At 35.6% G+C, this 20215-nt stretch overlaps 3 protein-coding genes across 7 annotated transcripts; 1 reads left to right on the top strand and 2 right to left on the bottom strand.

The window, feature by feature from the left end:
* Window positions 1-1727: 1727 nt before the first annotated feature.
* LOC132192631 (uncharacterized) lies at window positions 1728-10967 on the bottom strand. Of its 3 annotated transcripts, none has more exons than XM_059612674.1 (11): window positions 10863-10967; window positions 9436-9504; window positions 9300-9378; window positions 9028-9236; window positions 8788-8966; window positions 8596-8740; window positions 8318-8540; window positions 7982-8259; window positions 7710-7927; window positions 7577-7655; window positions 1728-7521 (listed from the first exon to the last, which is right to left on the bottom strand). In XM_059612674.1, exons 2-11 carry the CDS (start codon window positions 9467-9469, stop codon window positions 1823-1825), a joined length of 7143 nt encoding a protein of 2380 aa, XP_059468657.1. In that variant the 5' UTR covers window positions 9470-9504; window positions 10863-10967; the 3' UTR covers window positions 1728-1822. The 3 variants fall into 3 exon arrangements, with proteins under 3 accessions (XP_059468657.1, XP_059468658.1, XP_059468659.1); XM_059612675.1 differs by having other exon boundaries at window positions 8596-8731; XM_059612676.1 differs by lacking the exons at window positions 9028-9236; window positions 9300-9378; window positions 9436-9504; window positions 10863-10967 and having other exon boundaries at window positions 8596-8723; window positions 8788-8896.
* Window positions 10968-12502: 1535 nt separating this feature from the next.
* Window positions 12503-19467, top strand: LOC132192591 (uncharacterized). Its single transcript, XM_059612625.1, has 4 exons — window positions 12503-12923; window positions 13845-13910; window positions 18684-18853; window positions 19024-19467. Exons 1-4 carry the CDS (start codon window positions 12707-12709, stop codon window positions 19303-19305), a joined length of 735 nt encoding a protein of 244 aa, XP_059468608.1. The 5' UTR covers window positions 12503-12706; the 3' UTR covers window positions 19306-19467.
* Window positions 14244-18520, bottom strand: LOC132192588 (uncharacterized). Of its 3 annotated transcripts, none has more exons than XM_059612615.1 (8): window positions 18423-18520; window positions 16585-16642; window positions 16389-16529; window positions 16209-16338; window positions 16051-16158; window positions 15742-16001; window positions 14817-15356; window positions 14244-14539 (listed from the first exon to the last, which is right to left on the bottom strand). In XM_059612615.1, the coding sequence occupies exons 2-8, from the start codon at window positions 16634-16636 to the stop codon at window positions 14484-14486; spliced, it is 1287 nt and encodes a 428-aa protein (XP_059468598.1). In that variant the 5' UTR covers window positions 16637-16642; window positions 18423-18520; the 3' UTR covers window positions 14244-14483. The 3 variants fall into 3 exon arrangements, with proteins under 3 accessions (XP_059468598.1, XP_059468599.1, XP_059468600.1); XM_059612617.1 differs by having other exon boundaries at window positions 14245-14539; window positions 14817-15347; window positions 18423-18518; XM_059612616.1 differs by lacking the exon at window positions 18423-18520 and having other exon boundaries at window positions 16585-17312.
* Window positions 19468-20215: the final 748 nt, after the last annotated feature.

The following is a 20215-nucleotide window of genomic DNA, read 5'->3' as shown; positions in this document are numbered from 1 at the left end:
ACGGCTGCCATGACGAAAGCTGCTCACTCGGTCATGCGCAAACGCTCAACCAATCAGAGAAGCTCGTGATATCGCCGAGGCCTTTGGTCGCCTCTGATTGGCTAAGGACTCAGGTTCAGATTTATATGAACCTCCATGCCGCGAAAAGCACGTGCCTGGAGGATCTATTTTTCTACGCGCTTACCGAATAAACATGTTACAGCGGCATATCGACACATCATATTTTTTTACACTCTCCCGTAGGTTCAAACCTTAAAAATATTAAAGCAGTCCCTCTTTAACTTAATATTTCTATTTAGTTTTCCACGTAAAGTATCAAGATATCATGTGATTTAAAGGTATGCCTGCTGAGAAAAAATAGAGAATGTTATTTTTAAAAAGCAAGCGCGCCTGCACCCTTGTCATATTCTACGTGTTCAATCAATTGTTAAATAGGATTCTCAATTCGAAGAAAATGGTCTTGGAGTTGTCATATGCCATCAATGTGCTTTTGTTTGCCTCTCCTTAACCCTTTTCTTTATGCTACCTCTCAGCTCTCAGGTCGCACGAAAACATGTACAAATCATACAAGTTATGGTTAGGATAAACTACACGCGGAAATATCGTCCAATTTTGGGGGTCGAGTTTTATATTTTTAAAATCCTATTTAATAACAACTGACTGAGTTGCAAGAAAGAACCCTTCAAAATATGACAGGAATATTTTTTAAAGTAGAAATTACGAGTACACCTCTTTCTGATTTATGTTTGCCTGGCAAGTTATACTTGTTTAGGCTACATATTTTTAAATTTTTGATTATTGTTATCTCAAAATTTGATATTCAATAATGATTTACATAATAAATTGAATTTTTTCTTTAATTAATATGACTTAAGTCCCTTATAAATAAAAAATAATGGAATTTGACACAAATCCTCTTGGAGCGCTTCTTTGCGCAAGGAGCGTTTTTACTGAGGAGCGTTTGCTCCTAGGAGCGAAGGAGCGGTTAGTACCGCTCCTCAAAAGCTCCTGGGAGCGCAGGAGCGGTTCTGCCGCTCCTCAAACGCTCCAAGGAGCGAAGGAGCGTTTTTAAATTCACCGCTCCGAAACCCTGCTTCTTTCCATTTCTGTTTCACACGCTTCCAAAAAAACTCCAAAAGGTCACAGTGCACCAGGGTCAATGAATTTTTTGACCTAGTCACCATGGGCGATACATGTTCCAAAAGAAGAAATTAAGGGGACAATTTGATGACATTACTCATTCTATCTTAAATCCACTTAAATCTGACAGGAAAAAAGTTATTGTGATCCGAAAATCATGGTTTTCTATTTTTTAGTATATTAGTAAAAATGTTTTCATGTCAAAATTAGGATAAAAATATTCATAGATATTTTTATTTACTTTGAAATGAAAGCTCTCAAATATCTCAATTCTTTCTGTGTAAATTAATTAGCAACGAAATAAGAGTTGCTTGAGCTATCTGATTGAGAAAAAAAAATAAGTACCTAATCAAAATACCGGTAACAATAAAGATTTGCTCTGATTGTTGTGACGAGAGTGGACCCTGATAAAATCCACGCATATGTTTTCCTCGGCGATGTATGATATTTATGGTATGAGAATTTAACTTTTCTATTAGTATAATCTGATATGGTTTTTATCTGGTTTTTATTTTTACAACGGAATTGCGTATTTAATTCGTTAAGGGGGACATTAAATTTGATATAAAAAAGCAAAGAAGCCACACTAAAATGTAAAAAAATTTATTTAGTATTAAACTGTATTCGATTTCACACCCTAAGCCCTAATATAAAAGTAGAAAAGGTTTTCTTCTCCTAAATTTTAAACGCTATTTTTATACTCAGAAATCTTTCCAAGAAAACGTGGATGAGCCGCTTGCAAAGCTGTTTTTCCATCTGAATCTTGCACCGACGCATCAATGCCTTTTCTGACCAACCAATTGTAAATTTCAACTTTCCCTTCTTTATTTTTGGTGACAATGTGCAGCAAAGTTTCGCTTCTTTCGGTCCTCTTCTCGATCAATTGAAGATTTTTTTCGTGCAAATATTCAAAAAGGTCAAGTTCAATGTTATAATGAGATGCAGCAAAATGCATAGCGTTCCATCCAATGTTGTCCACAGCATCCACCTCCAGTCCTATAGCATCCACTAGCCATTTACACGTATAAAGGTGTCCTGTAGCCACGGCAAAATGCAGCACGGTTTTATTTGATTTTGTTTTTTGTTTGACCAAATCTGCATTAAGGCCATGCAAATATTTCAAGAGTTCAAGGTTATCATTAGAAGCAGCGCAATGCATAGCGTTGCATCCATCGTCGTCCACGGCGTCCACCTCTGGTCCTATTAGTTCCACCAGCCATCTGCACGTTATAATTTTACCTGCTTTCGCGGCCAAATGGAGGACAGTTCTATTCGCTTTAGTTTTTTGTTTGACCAAGTCTGCCTTCAAACCATGCAAATATTCCACGAGCTCAAGTTTATCGTTACGATTAGAAGCAGCGCAGTGCATAGCGTTCCATCCATTTTCATCCACGTTTGCAACCTCTAGTCCTATTTCTTCCACTAGCCATTTGCACATAATAAGTTTCCCCTCTTTCGCAGCCAAATGAAGCACATTTTCATTCGTTTTTGTTTTTTGTTTGACTAAATCTGCCTTCAAACCATGCAAGTATTCCACGAGCTCAAGTTTATCGTTACGATTAGAAGCAGCGCAGTGCATAGCGTTCCATCCATTTTCATCCACGTTTGCAACCTCTAGTCCTATTTCTTCCACTAGCCATTTGCACATAATAAGTTTCCCCTCTTTCGCAGCCAAATGAAGCACATTTTCATTCGTTTTTGTTTTTTGTTTGACCAAATCTGCCTTCAAACCATGCAAATATTCCACGAGCTCAAGTTTATCGTTACGATTAGAAACAGCGCAGTGCATAGCGTTCCATCCATCGTCGTCCACGGCGTCCACCTCTTGTCCTATTAGTTCCACCAGCCATCTGCACGTTATAAGTTTACCTACTTTCGCGGCCAAATGCAGCACAGTTTCATTCGTTTTTGTTTTTTGTTGGACCAAATCTGCATTTACACCATGCAAATATTCCACGAGCTCAAGTTCATCGATATGATTAGAAGTAGCGCAGTGCAAAGCGTTCCATCCATTTTCATCCACGTTTTCAACCTCCAGTCCTATTTCTTCCACTAGCCATTTGCACATAATAATTTTCCCCTCCTTCGCAGCCAAATGAAGCTTTGTTTCATTTGATTTCGTATTTGTTTTTACTAAATCGGCATTCAGGGCATGCAAATACTCCACTAGTTCAAGATTATCGATATGATTAGAAGCAGCGTAGTGCATAGCGTTCCATCCATCGTCATCCACGGTGTCCACCTCTAGTCCTTTTTCTTCCACCAGCCATTTACACACAACAAGTTTTCCTTCCTTCGCGGAAAAATGCAAGACAGTTTCATTCATTTTCGTTTTTTGTTTGACCAAATTTGCATTCAGGCTATGCAAATATTCCAACACTTCAAAACCTTCAAGTTCATTGTTATGATTAGAACTTGAAGCTGCAAAGTGCATTATATTCCATCCACGGTCGTCCACAGCTTCTAGCTCTAAGCCTATTATTTCCACTAGCCATTTGCAAGCATCAAGTTTTCCTGTCCTCACGGCAAAATGCAGCACTGTTTCATTCGTTTTCGTTTTTATTTTCACCATATCTCCTCTCAGACTATGCAAATATTTCAAGAGTTCAAGTTCAATTGACCGATAAGATGATGCAGCAAAGTGCATAGCGTTCCAGCCAGCCTTATCCACTGTGTCCACTTCTAGGCCCATTTCTTCCACTAGCCATTTGCACTCGCGCGCACCAAGTCTTCCTGTTTCCATCGCAACATGCAACACTGTTTTATTCGTTTTTGTTTTTTGTTTCACCATAACTCTCTTCAGGCCATACAAATATTCCATAAGTTCAGATTCAAACAACGAATAATAAGCAGCGCAGTGCATAGCGTTCCATCCATCGTCGTCCACGGTGTCCACCTCTAGTCCTATTTCTTCCACCAGCCATTTGCACATAACAAGTTTTCCTTCCTTCGCGGAAAAATGCAGGACTGTTTCATTCTTTATCGTTTTTTGTTTGACCAAATCTGCATTTAGGCCGTGCAAATATTCCAAGATTTCAAGTTCCACAAATGAGGAAGAAGCAACAAAGTGCATGACGTTCCATCCATGGTTGTCCACAGCACACACCTCAAGGCCTATTTCTTCAACTAGCCATTTACACGCGTCAAAATTTCCTGTTCTCGCGGCAAAATGCAGCACTGTTTCATTCTCTTTCGTTTTTACTTTCACCAAATCTTTACTCAAACCATGCAAATATTCCAAGAATTCAAGTTCAACTGACTGATAAGATGAAGCAGCAAAGTGCATAGCGTTCCATCCATTTTTGTTCACAGCGTCTATCTCTAGGCTTTTTTCTTCAATTAGCCATTTGCACGCATCAATTTTTCCTGTTCTCGCAGCAAAATGCAGCACTGTTTCATTCATTTTTGTTTTTTGTTTCATTAAATCTGCATTGAGGTTATGAAAATAATTCATGATTTCAAGAACTTCAAGATCATTAAAACTATAAGCAGCGCAATGCATTGCGTTCAATCCATGATCATCCACGGCGTCCAACTCCAGTCCTATTGCATCCACCAGCCATTTGCACTTATCGAGTTTTCCGCTTGCGGATGCCAAATGCAACATCGTTATATTTGTTTTCGTTTTTTGTTTGACCAAATCTGCATTCAAACCATGGAAATATTGCAAGAGTTCAAGTTTATCGTTATGATTAGAAGCAACGTAGTGCATTGCGTTCCATCCATCATCGTCCACGGTGTCCGCCTCTAGTTCTATTTCTTCCACCAGCCATTTGCACAGAATAAGGTTTCCTAATATCGCGGCCAAATGGAGCACAGTTTTATTCGTTTTCGTTTTTTGTTTGACCAGATCTTCATTCAGGCCATGAAAATATTCCAAGTGTTCGAGTTTCATGTTATGATTAGAAACAGCGCAGTGCATAGCGTTCCATCCATCGTCGTCCACGGCGTTCACTTCAAGGCCTATTTCTTCCACTAGCCATTTGCACATATCAAAGTTTCCTTCTGCCGCTGTCAAATGGAGCATAGTTTTGTTTTCTGCAGTTTTTTGCTTGATCATTTTAGCATCACGATGAAGGAGAAACTTGCTCATTTCAAATTTTCTTACTGGATCAGCGACAAAGTGACTCGTGAATACGTAATGCATGGTGTTTTCCCCTTTATGCGATAAGGTTTCGGTCAACACAGGGTCTTTTTCGAGGAAAAATTTGACCAACCCCAAATTTCCTGCGCTGGCTGCAAAATGAAAAGCATTCCATCCATATATGTTCTTTACACGTACTTGCAATCGACGTTTTTCAACAAGTGAGCGACACAACATCTCAGCTGTGTTGTGATGAAATTCATCCCATCTTGCTACACTAAGCAAGGCCCAGATGCTCACTTCAAAATCCGCATTTTCAGAAACATCAAATTTTTGGAACAAATATTTTGCCAATTCAGCATTGTATGTATCTAGGGAACGATTGAAAATTTTTGACGCTAATTTTAACAACGGCTCATCCTTTGTCTTGAGCAGTGCTTCCGTCGTCTCGATGTTTAAATCCCATGTAAAAGTATTTAGGTCAACAGTCCGAGCACCATGTTCAATAAGAAGCTCAACGCACTTGGTACTGTTCTCTTTTACAGCAATTTTCAGTGCCCCTTGTAAAGTATCCTGATCAATTGCATCAATAATTCCTTTTTCGAGCACCAACTGCAAAAGTTTGTGATGGTTTCTTTTAGCCGCTACAAGCACGGCACATTTCAATGTTGCATTTCTCTCCACCAACTCCATCAGATTGGCACATTTTCCTTCTATTTTTGAAAATAGAAGCACAAAATTATTTTCGATTGCACCTGCGAGCATTTTTACTGCAGTAGATTTTGGATCTGCCAACTTTTCGTATGCACCTTTATATAAAAGACGCAAAACAAAGTTTTCGTCATTTTTGCTAGCCAACGCCAAAATATCGTCGGATGTAACGTAATTTAATTCATTTGCTTCATTCGTTGAATTGAAAGTAACCAGATTAGCTGCGACGATGGAAAAATTATCTAGAAATTCTTTGAGGATAACTTTTTCGAGACTTGATTTTGTTAAACTTTTTTTCAAGTATTTTTCCAATGATATTAATAAAATTGTTCTTTCGTCACAACTTGAGGAAATATTCAAGTTGACAAATTTGCGCACTTGATGGAATCCTTCTTTCAAAATATCGAAGGGCATTTTTTCGTCTTCACAGAATAAACAATCGATGAAATGCGTAGCTGCGAGGAATTCTGCGAATGTTTGATGAACGAACTGGGTGCGTTTGTTGGTGACAGTTGCTATTCCATTTTTAGGATATTTCAAAATTCCACTTTTGCCGTCGCATAAATATTTGACAGCAAAACGTTTTAGTTCCTTTCTGGCTGAAATTTTTTCTGCCTCCAATTTAATACCAGTAAATTCTATACTTAGCGCAAACTGAAGCTTTTTTTCGACAATTTTTTCGTAGATTTCGTACAGATTTAGCTTTGATTCATTTGCAAAATCACTGAGTTCAGCGATCATTTTTAAGTGAAGAGGGTTTTCCAGAATATCTTTTGATCCATTTTCTCTGAAGAAATCGATCTGACGTCTGCATTCATCATAAGATTGTTTTGAAATCATGCGTAAATACCCGATTTGTTGCTCATCGTCAAAAGGCATAATTTGTACTTTGCGAAATTCGTTTCCTTTTCTGAGCTTTAAATGAATTGCATTTTCCTCGTGCGGTCGCGTGGAAATCCAAATAGGCAATCTTTCTTTCGCCGCCTCAACTAAAACTTGAAGCACCTGATCTCGGTAATAGGGACAAATTTCATCAAAACCGTCAAATATCAACATTATTTTCTTCTGCTCTATGAGATTTTGAATTTCCAACTCTCGGGTTCCAGTCGCGTAGGAAACAATAGAAGCAAGGGAAATTTTTCCATTGTTTTTAGCAGGGAAATGTTCGTAAAGATTGAAAAGAACAACCAGGTATACTTTTACTTCGCCTTTCAACCTTCTTTGCAGTTCAAAAGCCAACTCGCGCATTACCGTCGACTTTCCAGATCCTGGAAGTGAAGTTATGAGCCAGATACATTCCTCTTCTTTAATTTGTTTTGATTCCAATAAATATTCCCAATCCACATATCTCATGTTTTCGAATCCCTTTCCTACTACATTGAATCTTGGCTGAATAAAATTTTGCGTTAAGTCTTGGAAACAAATCATGTGAGGCAATGTTGAAACCATCATCGCTTCGGTTCCATATGATTGATATGATGCGCCCTTTTTTAATTCTGTTATTAGTTCATAGAGGCTATCTTGAAGGCTTTTCTCGTGCTTAATTTCGTGGCTCTGGAAGATCTCGAGAAAGTTTTCGTTTAAATCTGTGATGAATATAATTAAAAAAATTTAATTACACCATTATTTAGCATCACTTACTTGTATTTTGAAGGATGAATACAAGCCAACCACTGTAATTGGTTGCTCTCAGAAAATCACTAAATCTGGGCATTGAAGTCTAAAAAATAATGCAACCACTTGAAAAAATTCTAAATTATCTCAACATTATTACTCCTGCACTATCCGCATCCGTGGATTTAGTATCAATAAGGAAGAAAAGTTTTGGTTTTCCAATCCAGTCTTCGATTTTCGGCCCCAGCAATCCGAAGATCAACTTGCCGATTGGAACTTTATCGTTTTCATTCAAACTAATGCAAACTTGTTCGTCTCCCTCAGCTATCTCGGCAAAGAAAAAGACAGCGAAACACCCGTAATCAGTCCAAGATTTTTCTATAAAAATCTAAAATCAAATATTTTTATTAAACCCACATTTTCAAATTAAACCTGATTTTTTGAAGTAGTATTCAAGTCCTGCTGCATCAATTTTTGCATTGATAGTTTCAAAGCCGAGATTCGTAACCAGAGCAGCTTCCAGTTTTCTTAAATATTCGTTTTTTTCCCATTGGTGGAAAATCACTGCTCTTCTGCCTCTAAGGACATTGTTTGTTTGTGAATTCCACCACTCAAAGGTAATCGACCTCTGCTTATCCTCCTCTGGGCTTCCCTCTTTGCCTTGGGCGTCCGTTCCAAGGTTTGAAGGACTTCGAGCCACGGTATTATTTCTGCATTTCATAAATTTTTAATTTCCAAAATTTTACAAGACAAACTATTCGCAAATACGTATATGGATGTTGAAAAATGAATTTCCTGTCGCAGGAGAAAATTTTAAGTTCCGGCGTCTGGCCACTCAACCTAAACGGACCAGTCGTCTCTTGGTGAATTCTGTTCTGGACTCCAGTCAGAACTTTTACAACACTCTTGTTCTGCTTCATATTATTCAATTCTTCGCACAAACCTGCGACAAGCCAAGTGCCTGTTCTTTTGTCCCTGCATGATCTTGTTGCTAAAAATACCAAAGTTACGATTCAAAGGTTTTACGATTAATTGGTGTATGCTACTTTCAACAGTTGAATAGAAGATGATGAGGTTGCGCATCTTTGGCTCAAAGGAAACTCTGCTCGAGTTTTGGTTTATTGTAAGATCACTGGCTTGACCAGGATGAAAAACACTGTCTTCTTGTTGTCCTCTGCAAGGCTTATATTTCTTAAACGTCATGATTGTTTAGATAACCAATTAATTAACAAATTTACCCCTAGAAACACCAGCTTAAGAGAATTTCGGAACACTTGCCCGAAAGAGGTGAAGAGTTCCTTTGTGGTGAAAGTTTCGTAAACTTTCGAGTCGAAGCTATGAAAATGGTCCGTGTAAATAACTCCGCACTCTGCACCGTGGGACAAAACGATCATAAAGAAAATCGCCAGCTCTAAGTCTGCAAAAATTTATAGTTTAAATTTTTAAATTAAAATCAATGTGTATTTTAAGACTTTTACTTTGATTAGCACCAAAATAATTTTTCAGTTTTTTTTCGTCTTGAAGCAAAGCAAGCAGGTCCTCCTTTTTCGGTGAACACTCGCGAAATCTGCATTTTCTGTCCTCCTCAAACGTTTTTCTCAGATTCTGTACGTCAAGCTCGTCACCAGGTCGTGGCCAATCATTTTTACCACCTTTGAAGTCGTAGTGCACGACGAGCACAAAGACGCTAAAAATAAAAACAAAACAAATTGGCCATTGATGACGAAGTGAAAATTAAAATTTTTTATACTTATCCGCATTTTCATTATTTTTTAGAGATTCAAAATATCCCAGTTTCGCCGGTTGGCTTGGATTCTGAAGTTTTGAACCTAAATATATGGAATACAAGTAGGTAAAATTTTCCGGAATCCATAACATATCAAAACCTTTTTCCACAATTTCGTCGATTGACACAACCATTTCTAGTCTTTACATGCCAACTGGCATAAAGAATCCTGAAAAATTCAATGTATTTTATTTTTCAGTTGCACTTGTCAACTCTAGCCGGGGGGGAGGGGAAGCGAAAATGACCAGGCGCTTTCTACGAATGGTCATTATCTCCCCCGCATTAGCACAAATTCATGCTCACTGTTGGCCATATAGTCGCAATGTCCAGTCTGCGCATGGGCATTTGCTCACCCCTCCCAGCTTAAGAATATGTTATAGGATAAAATTTTACAATGATTGTATGATGAGAACAGCAGTTTAAGACCGATATATGGCCGATCCCTCTATAAAATTTTTTAAAGTAACAAACATAAACATACATACATTATTTTAAAGCAAAATTTCTATCCCATTAAAATTATTTTAATATATAATTATGCCTTTTGAGACTGTTAAAATCAGAAAATCTGGGCAAAGCGTGGTAAATGGTTGTAAAATAGTTTTCTAAATTGAAAGATCAAGTATACATATTATTTTTAGACGTGGCGTTGCCAAAAAAAGACACTTTTGTGATATAAGATTGGGGGAAAAGGGTCAATTTCTTGAATCTTCTCATGGTATCAATTAGAAACTTTTGCACGTTGCAGCATTGTTGACGGTATTTTTCTTATATTAAATAAAAATGAAAGTGATCGTGATCTCATATTTTTTACTTATATAGAGTTTAATCTTAATCATCTTTCCTTACCATTAATCGTTATCTAGAAAAAATGAGTTGCGTCAGTGAGCAATTACAGATTGGCAAAGCTTTTGTTCTCCCAATTTAATTCGAATGACAAAGTCCGGTACTTCTAGATAATAGATTATTATCTTATACATATGATCAAAGCTACTTACAAGCTGCAAGAAGCAGAGTTATGACCAAGCATTTAGAATTGGAGTTTTTTTATTCTTGCGATGGCAGTAAATATAATAGAGAATAATAATCCAGTTTTCCCATTTTCATCGCATTTTAGTTTGTAACTGTTATGAAAATGTTTAAAATCTGTTCGATTATCTGGATTTAAAGAAGAAGAAAAGCAAAACTATTAAATTGATTTAAGTGTGTGGAAAATTAGTCCAATTAGACTTTACTTATCTTAATACATTGATAGCTAATTATAATTTTTTTTTTATTGTAATGACATGTTGGCATGTAGAGTTCTTATGCTAATATTGCGCATAGAAATATGCAAGATTATTGAAATGCTGAACTCAGAAAATCAGGTGTTGATGAATTTAAATAAAAGGCTGGTCACACTCACATATGGACGTATGTTTCACATCATTACGGATTTTTACTTCCAACCAACCAACATTACAAAATGTACGAAACACCAACAAGTTTATATTGAGTCCTTGTAAAAAGTTTTAAGCCGACACTCACCAAGTTTATGATTTCGACGAGGGAACGGCCGACAAGAATTTTGAATGATCTTGAGCTAATCTTGAAAGTACTGCTGCTCATGAATCAAGAAAAAGTAAATCAGCAGCTCAACAGGGGCCTTTAATATTTCTTGTTATCAATCGAAAGCGTGCCACTTATAAGGAAGAAGTGATATCATTTAAAACGTAGTATAGGAAATTATCTTGTATCTTGTATCGGTCCTTTTTGAAGAGAATCTCAAGGACTCAAAATCATGGCCAACTCAATTTAGCATGATATATAATATTAATTTTAAAAAATGTGCAGTCTAAATATGAGTATATTTTGAACTTTAAAAGTAAAAGAAAAATTGTTAATTATATTTAAACTTTAAATGCTCACAAAATCTTAAAATATTAAGCCTTGAAAGATATCTAAACTATAGTCTGTTACAAATATTTGATTTGAATTGAAAATTAAAATTAACCTATGTTTTGCGAAATCTTCATTTACAATTTCCAAAAAAATTGCATCGCCGGAATCGTCCTTGCACGAGATGTTTCAAAAGAAATCATTAATTTTTGCCGAAATTATGATTATATTATCTTGGGATTGAAAATATGAGTCCTCCACTTAAAATTAATCATACATACATTGTGAGACACACAACAGTTAAAACTGACGAATTCAATCAATTATTTTAAGAACAATATTAATTTTATAAAAATTAATTGTAAGATTTTTTTAATGATATAAAATCCAGATATCTTGGTGAAGATGAACATAATTATTGTATCTGTATTACGTAGAAAAAAAATAATGTGTTGCTCATCTTCACTGAGGAATTTTACTTCATCAAAAAATGAGCACCTCGAGTGCAAAAGGTTCCACAAAAACAATGAACAACTGCAAGAACTTCTATAAATAATTGTAAGATCTAAAAAAAGAAGTTTTTTTACTTTTAGCAATCAAACATAAAATCTCCATATCGGACTCGCTCATTTTTCATTTGTAAAAATTTAAAAAGTTGTTTTAAAAAAGCAGTAAACAAAAAGCTCCTAAAATCAGTATAATTTGTCTACAAAAAAATAATCACGTCATTCCGCGTTTTTGTGTTTAATTCTAGCAATAAGCCTCAAATTGTTCTTTCACAAATGCCTATTTGTAGCAATTAACTTTCTTCAAAGATTAAAAAGAGGAAAATTTTAAGGAACCTTTTTTATAGGATTTTATAAAAAAAATTATGTGTCTTTAAGCATACAAAAATGTAAAATAGGCAGAAATTAAAAAACAGAAAATATATTTATATGAATTGTTTCATATCGGTACATAAATTTTGTCAAGAACTTATCCAGTTATTTTTTTAGAGAAGAAAACACATTGAAGTAAGTTATTTTTCAAAATTCTTAATTTTCCAACAAAAATGCGAACTCACTTTATTTTATTTCGTGTCATTGACCTTCCGCACTTGATGGAAAAATTAACAGCGCAGCAATTAAAGCGCGCCCTGGCGGCGGCACCGGCGATAGCCGAGAGCACTGCACACAATAACAACATACCTGAGCGCGCGAGCCTTTCTTTATAACATCCCCTCCACCTACGTCGTCGCGGGCACAATTAGTGATAAACGGGCCGTCCGCGCTCACAATATTCCAACGCACAGAAGAGAAAAGCGGCTTATTAAGGTGCGCCGCGCCAGAGTCAGGTCGGTCGGCGGCAGGTGGGAGAGAGAGTCAGGTCGGCCAACCTGGCTGCGGCGAGTCTCAGCTCAGTTGGTCGCGGAGAAGGGAAAGGAGGATGACGTCGTCGTCCAGCAACAGGATTTTCACTCTCAAATAGGCGGAAGTGGAGAAGAAAAAGGAAAAATGCGGCGCCGAGTGATTTTGGGGCTGATTTTGGTGGCCCTGAAGGTGGCCGACGCGGGACCTTTGGTGCAAAGCAGGGTGCGGTGCGGCGACCACACTTGCTCCGACGGACAGTTTTGCAATTTCAGTTTCGGCAACATTTGCTCAGACTGCAGCACCATTTGTGACCAGAACTCGCACAATTACAATCAAATCGAGTGCTTCGAAAAGTGCCAAGGTGAGTGCAAAAATAAATCATTTATTTATTTAAATTTTTCATTTTTAAATTTAATTTTTTATAACAGAAAAATATTTTTGGTTTAAAAAAATTTATTATTATTTTTATCAATATTTATAACTTAAAATTAAACGCAAAATCTCTCTTCCATGACGCATCTCTCGTTCCCCGCTTCACAAATTGTTATTGCGTGCATGTGAAAATTTTCAAGGCCCTCTGGCCGTTCGTTCCCTGACTTTTATTTTTATTTGTTTCACCTTTTCCCTGTGCTGAAGGTCGTTACTTCCAATCCAACGTCAGGCGACGAAATTTTGAGTTTTAAAATTCACAAATTTCTTCAATTCCTTATTTGAAATTATACAAATAATAAAAAAACACGCCAGTCAGGGAACAGCGGTTCTGGACGGCCGCCAGGTTCAGGTTTGGAGGGGGTATCAGGTTATTGGCGGGGAATTCATGTGTGAGTCATCGCCGCTTTTATAAGTCACGCTGACCTGACTTCCAATGAGAAATTCGGTGTCTCGAGCGTGCTTCACCGTAATAGATACAAATTATTATTCTCTAATCCAAGAAGTTATAACTTTTTTCCTGTATTTATCTCCCATTTAAATTGATTAAATTTCTATAATCATGGATGCTGTATTTGAATCATTAATCTACTTTATTGAAATTACTACTTAAAAATAAAAAAGGAATCGCAAAAGTATTTTCTTTTTTAACAAAAAAAATACTTTGAATAATTTTAATTTATGCACTTATTTTGAGATTAAAAAAGTTAATATTCAAATAGTTATTTTTAATTCCAATTTGATTACTAAATTAAAAATCGTTATTTTCATAATTTTTATTTTATTGATATTTTGAATAATTTTTATACTCTTATTTTCATTAATTCTTCTTTTTTCTCTTATATTGTTTCAGCTTATATTCTGAGAGAGCAGTTCGCAAGCAAATTAGAGTCGGACAGACTCGCCAGCAGTTTAAAAGGTATTTTTTATTTATGATAAATATGACCAATTTTTTATCTCTCCCGGAAAGTGCCTATGACATAAAGAGTTTTCATTTCCGTATTCGGCGCCTTATACGCGTTGATCGGTCGTTTCGTCTGCTCTCTCAAGGGCACAGAGGACGTTGTTTCTCATCTCACACCTCATAACAAACCATGAGCTCACTATAGCGGCGCGTAATCAAAAGTAAAACATCCGCATTATGTAGGCCAGCTTCAATTATTCGAGCGTTGCAAAAAATGACGCATTTTTCTGGTCAAGTCGGCAGTTTTCGGTCAATTAATGACCTTTCATGTCCGGAAATAATATCATTTTAATATTTCCTTCAATTAATTACAAGTGATGTTTATTGTAACTTGTTCACACTTAATATAGATTTACAAATTCTGGTCATTCAACATGAATTACAGGGTTGTTTGCATTACTGAAATACAATATACAGATCACAGAGATGGAAAATTGCTAGAGCAATATCAATTTTTTTTGCGTAATTTTATTAATTTATAAAATATTTAATGATTTGAAAGAGCGTTTGCATTTCATTGTTTGTTTTTTAATTATTATTTGAGTGCATAATCATAAGAGTCACTTCCTTTCCTTTCCACAATCCTGTAATGAATATTTAAAAAAATTAATCATTTGATACTTAAATAAATAAGTAAATTTGAAGATAAAAAATATCACAGCTTTTTTTTTAAAGAGAAATAAAGAAATGAATATTAAATATTAATTATACATAAAAAAATTCATTTCAATTTAAAAATTCAATGAATGAAGAATAATTATAAATAATCCTCAATTTAGCTTAGCTAAATGAACTTAAAATCTATTTAGTTTTACTGTGATCTCGTATTTAAAAATAAGTGTTTTAATTAAATGAATTCACCTTTCCAAACGTCTCCAAAATATCCGTCTCCTAATTTCTCATCCAGCTTGACAAACTTATCACTGGCCTCGCTGCCCTGCTCATTTTCCATATTCGGCAGAATTAATTCAGGCAATCCATTTCCTAGGAATCGTTCCAAATCATCACTAACTTCGAGATTGAATCTCGTTCTTGGCACTGGGGCTACATCAGTAAATTCTACGTGTTGCCTTTCGACAGGTTTTGGAGGGATTTCCGGCGTCCGAGGCAAATTTAAGAAACAATCTTTAAAATCGTCTTCCGAGTGGCCACTTAAATGAGGGTCTGTCAAGGCGTGAAGACTGAAATTGGAAGGCAGGGTGGAGAAGAGACTGAAATCAAAATTGTCCACTTCGGATATTGCAGAAGGCGCCGAAGGTAGATTTTGCGACGTGGTTTTGTTGACTCGCGCGTACTCGGTTCGAAAGGGCACTTCTGCCACGTTTTCCGGCTCGGGTTTGCTCAATTTGGGACAAGGTTTCATCAACTTGCACGGTAGAGTTATCAGTTCACCTGGAAACCCTGTAATTAGTTTTTTAAACACGGACAACAATAATTTTTTTTTTATTCCTGAATATGAAAAATGCCAAATTTCATTACCAACGTTAAAATCGTGATTGAAAAATTTGTACTCGTGGAGGGATAATTTGAGGTAAAATTTTTCCCGCCAAATAAATGTGAATCTCTAGAAATTTCTGATCAAAAAATTGCTATTAACTAGTTCTGAACAGTAATACAGACTCCCTGGGGTTCAAATGTTTGTGCGCAAAAAAAAATGATACCTGTTTTTAACCCTTAAACAATTTTTGCAAATTAAAATTCCACTTTGAAAAATTTGTTCTTCTTCACATCCAGGAATAAAAAAAAAATTGATTTTTCTCTTTAATTCGAATGATTTGAAACTCACTTTCGCGTTGGTGGTGCTCGATGAGCGCTTTGACCGTCGCGAAGGAATTGTAAACCGAGATGAAAAACCGTCCCTCGTGGTTGACCTTGATCTTGAAGTGCTTGACCTTCTGCACCCCGTTTTGTCCGTAGTCCCTCAAAGACAGGGCCAGGCAACTCGAGTCCCGCTCGCTCACCCTGACCAGGAAACTGCCCAGAGAGCAAAGGTTGGACATGAGCAATTCCGTCGCCGCCTCCCGACTCAGCGTTCCGAAGTACCACCTAAATTCTTAATTAACTTGATTTATTAATCTTTTGAATTATAATTTACGGCTCAGTTTCTATTTGACGAACAACTTTGACGTAGTTTTTCGGAATCTGTCCTTCCTCTCCAGTGAACAAATTTACCGCCTCGACCCAATTCACATTTGAATGAAAACTGCAAAGTAATAATTGTATCTTTTGATTTTAAATAGTTTCAAGTCAAACCTTTGTACGTCTTTTATTTTGAAATAATTTCCAGCTTTGAAGGATAATTCAGGGAATTCCCTATTTTGCAGGGAGTAAATTGCTTCCACGTAAATATCCACCGGTTGCAAGTTGGTGTAGTTCAGACGGCCTGAAGAAATTTTTTATATATTTTTTTAATTTGGTATCTAAAAAATAAACCTTCTGGTCTCGTCGGTTGAGCAGCCGGCGGTTGGGTTGGTCTGAAGACCTCTGCTGTGTGTGCCAAAGTAACCGGACGTCTGTCCATGTAAAAATTACTCGTTTCATTTTGCTGTTGAGTGTACGAATTCCGGTTTAGTCCTTTTGCAAAATTATGTAGAGATTAAATAAAAATTTTAATAATTATAAAATATACTTCTGAAATTTGGAGACGGCGTTGAAGATATCCTGGAAGAGGTCTGGCCCATTCTGAACTGGATATTTTAGTTTAAACATTATGAAAATTTAAGGAAATTTGTAGAGTGAAATAAGATTAATTATAGTGGCTTTTTTCTAGACGCTGTTTATACTGACGTAAATGATAAGCAAAGTTCCCTAGCAAACGTTCAAAAGCGAAATTCCCCACAGTAAATTAATATCCGGTTTAACATTATTTCAAACTACGTTTTATTTAATTTGAGTAAAAAAATTAAAGGAAAATATAAATCGTTTTATTTTGCAGGAACAAAATTCTGATAAAAGATAAAACAGAGACCGTGTTTTTTTTATTATTATTATTCATATCAGCTCTTGCTGCGTCGCTGTCGACTTGAAACGGCGTGACTCATTTATCAAATGTCGCCGGGTTTAATTAACAAGCGTGCATGAAAAAGAGGACAAACAAACAAAGCAAAGGCGCGCGTGTGGTGTGTTTGCTTTTTGCTGCACACCCTGTAAGCAAATATCTGCTTTTTGCATCTCGGCTTTGAAGATAATTTTGTCATGAAGAAAAATGTGCGATTAATTTTGAATATATTCCATATTTTAAATTTATCAAACAAATGAAATGCATAAGAGCAAACTAGACATAGAAAGATTTGACGTTTTTGAAAATTGACTGCAATGAAAAAAAATTGAAATTGTAAATTATTTAGATTCATTTAGTTTCTATATTTCTCAAGAGATTCAAAGCACAAAAATTTGTTTTTACTCTATATTTTTTTAAAGATTTATTCAATAATTTGACCTAATTGTAAAAATTATTGTGTGAAGAAGGGCCTTCTTTACATCTCTTTGCGCCATTATTCTAAAAAATAAAATTGTTCATAGTTAAGAGGAAAAATGCATGCCTCAATTTTTAGGAAATCTGCTTTCATCACATAAAAGCACAGTAAGATTCAATTTGATACCTTTTCAATGACTTAAACTTGAATTTTAATTATACTTGGTGGTTTTAAGTACAAGGATACCATATGACGCAAATAACCACTGCCGGATTTAATTGAGATGGAGATTAATTAAGCGTTTCATGAACTCGGATGTCATGTATTAATTTGAGTTTGGAATTCCCAGACGTGAATTTGATCCGGTTTAAGTTTTAACTGAACATAATTTTTATATGTATTCATTAATTTTTTTGTTTATCATGATGAAAATAAAATTTATTGAGTATTTGACTACCAAATATTTTAAAGTGAGGAATTTTAAAGCAACATCAGAGCTCAATTTAACAGTAAATTCCAGAGAATTAAGCAAGAAATTAATTTAATATCCACAAAATGGGAAATATTTTTATTTTATTCTCATGGATCTCTGCAGAAAAGTGGCATTCTGACTAGAAATATTAAATATGAAAAAAACTTTATAGACTTTTCCTCAAAATGGGTTTATTATTATTATTATCATTATTTTTTTTTTAAAGAATTCCACAAATTTTTGATTGTTTTGGATTTTAGTCTTTTCTAAATCTGGACAATTTTTCAACTATCTTAGCTGATTTTGATGCATAAATTTTTAACACCGCAAAAAAATTATTATTTCAACTTATATTTCAGCTTGAAGCATTTATTTTTAAAGTAAAATGATCAGCTGTTTTTTTTTTTTCAAAAAACATTGCTTAATTTATATTATTTTACTTTTATGGAATTTGAAGAAAAAAAATGACTTTTCATAAAAGAAATACTTTTTCGTCTTGCTTAGCTCAACAATTACTTCCCTTGTAGATTTTTTTTCTCGGAAAAATAATTATTCTAAAAAATATGTTTTAAAACTTACCTAAAAAAGAGGTTTTGGAGAAGTCAAGTGATTTCTGGCCGTTCATGAACAAACACTGAGACCGAATTCCCTTTCCTTACACTGCGTTATTCTTTTGATTCAAACGTCGTCTGCTGTGGTTGTTACTTTCCGGTTCACTTCCTTGTTTCAATCAAATTACGTCATTCTTGATATAATCAGTGCATAAGGTTTTTTTAAAATAGCAAAAACTTTATCTTTATAAAATTGAGATTAAATTATCACATTCCGATTGTTCTGCAGATCTGACTGGGGAGGTGAAGAAGCTGCAGGTTCTGGCGTGGCTCAGCATGGCCTTTTCGGGCGTTGCGGCCGCCGTGCTCATCTGCCTCGGCCTCTGCAAACTCACGCGCGCCAAAAGACACCACGGCGGTCTGGTCCCTTTGATCAGGACCAAATTCAGATCTCTCAAGGTACAACAAAAGTTAAATAAATAATAATCAATTTCATTTAGAAATAAAAAATTCAACAGGACCTCATTTTAGAGGGAATCAAAGAGGTAGTTTTAGAATTTTGATTTTGATTTTTTTAAATTTTTTCACTGCAATTGTTTGAATTGTATGTAAATTATTTTTCTTTTTAGAAAACGGGGAAGCCCGAGGCAAAAGTTGGAGACCCGTCGACCGGTCTGAAGTTGGCGATTTCGGCGCCGATGGACACGACGGCGCCGCCCACGTGCTCGACCACAGTTTCCGGACTGATGAACACCAGCGGCGGCTCGCCGCCGACCTTGAGCTACAAAAAACGCAGCCCGTCCGAAGACAACACCCTCGACTACACGTACGACAACGCAGGCATGTCGCCCTCGCCCACGACCTTTGCCAAGGGCGTCGAGTTCAACTCGAGGGGCGAAATCAGATTTTGACTTTAGACAAAATATAACAGAGAGTGCAATTCTTTAATGTGTGATAAAATGAAAAGTGGTCTGGACAATTTCGAAAGAGATTTACAAAAATTTTCTGTTGATGTGAAAAGAGATTAATTCAGATTAATTAACTTTAAGTGGATATTGATAGAGAGAGAAAAACCTAAATTGTTTTTGGAAAAAAAATAAATTAATGTGGAGTTTCCACAATATAAATTTTGGTACAAACCATTTCCACAAATTTTATATCAATTTTTTAATCAGGCAGTTTTGAGTAAATAAATGAAACAGAAACTTGGAATTTTCATAAAAATTAATTAAAATAATTTCTAGAAACTCCTTGAAAAATTTAAATTTCAAATTTACTTATTTCAAATTTTAAATTGGTTTGGTTTGTCCCCAATAAAACTTGATATATCCACTTTGTTAAGTTTAATATCAAGATTCCATTGATTGGAATAAGTGAATATGTGTGTGGGCCTAGATGTCAGAGATTAAAATTCTTCTTGTTATGTTTTATTTTAGATTTTTATATATTGAAAAATTTTGTATAACCGTAGTGCAATATTTTAGAAGGAGGTCTGAAATAAAACACATTTCTTCAAAGGAGACTTATCCGAGTTTTATTTATTTAGTCTTAATTTTCCATATGTGTCTTATGCACTTAGATTTTATTCCAAATTCACGCGCGTTGCAGAGAATCACGACCTATGTAATCAACTGGCGCCTAATTTCGAAGGCATTTATTTTTTTACACTCCTGGTGTAATTTCAAAATTTTTTTTTACAATCCGACTTCGTGTAAAAAGATGGATCCGATGGACAACAATGGTCAGAAAAGGTTAACTTAGCTAATTTGTGAGGCATTTTTCATCAAGATCAAGATTTAATTATCAAGCAAGCGCACTTTA

Source organism: Neocloeon triangulifer, unplaced genomic scaffold, assembly GCF_031216515.1.
Source record: "Neocloeon triangulifer isolate White Clay Creek 2 clone unplaced genomic scaffold, ASM3121651v1 ptg000003l, whole genome shotgun sequence".
NCBI classification, from domain to species: Eukaryota; Metazoa; Arthropoda; class Insecta; order Ephemeroptera; family Baetidae; genus Neocloeon; species Neocloeon triangulifer.
Note: the sequence above shows the minus strand (reverse complement) of the source record. Positions and strands in the feature narration are given on the sequence as shown.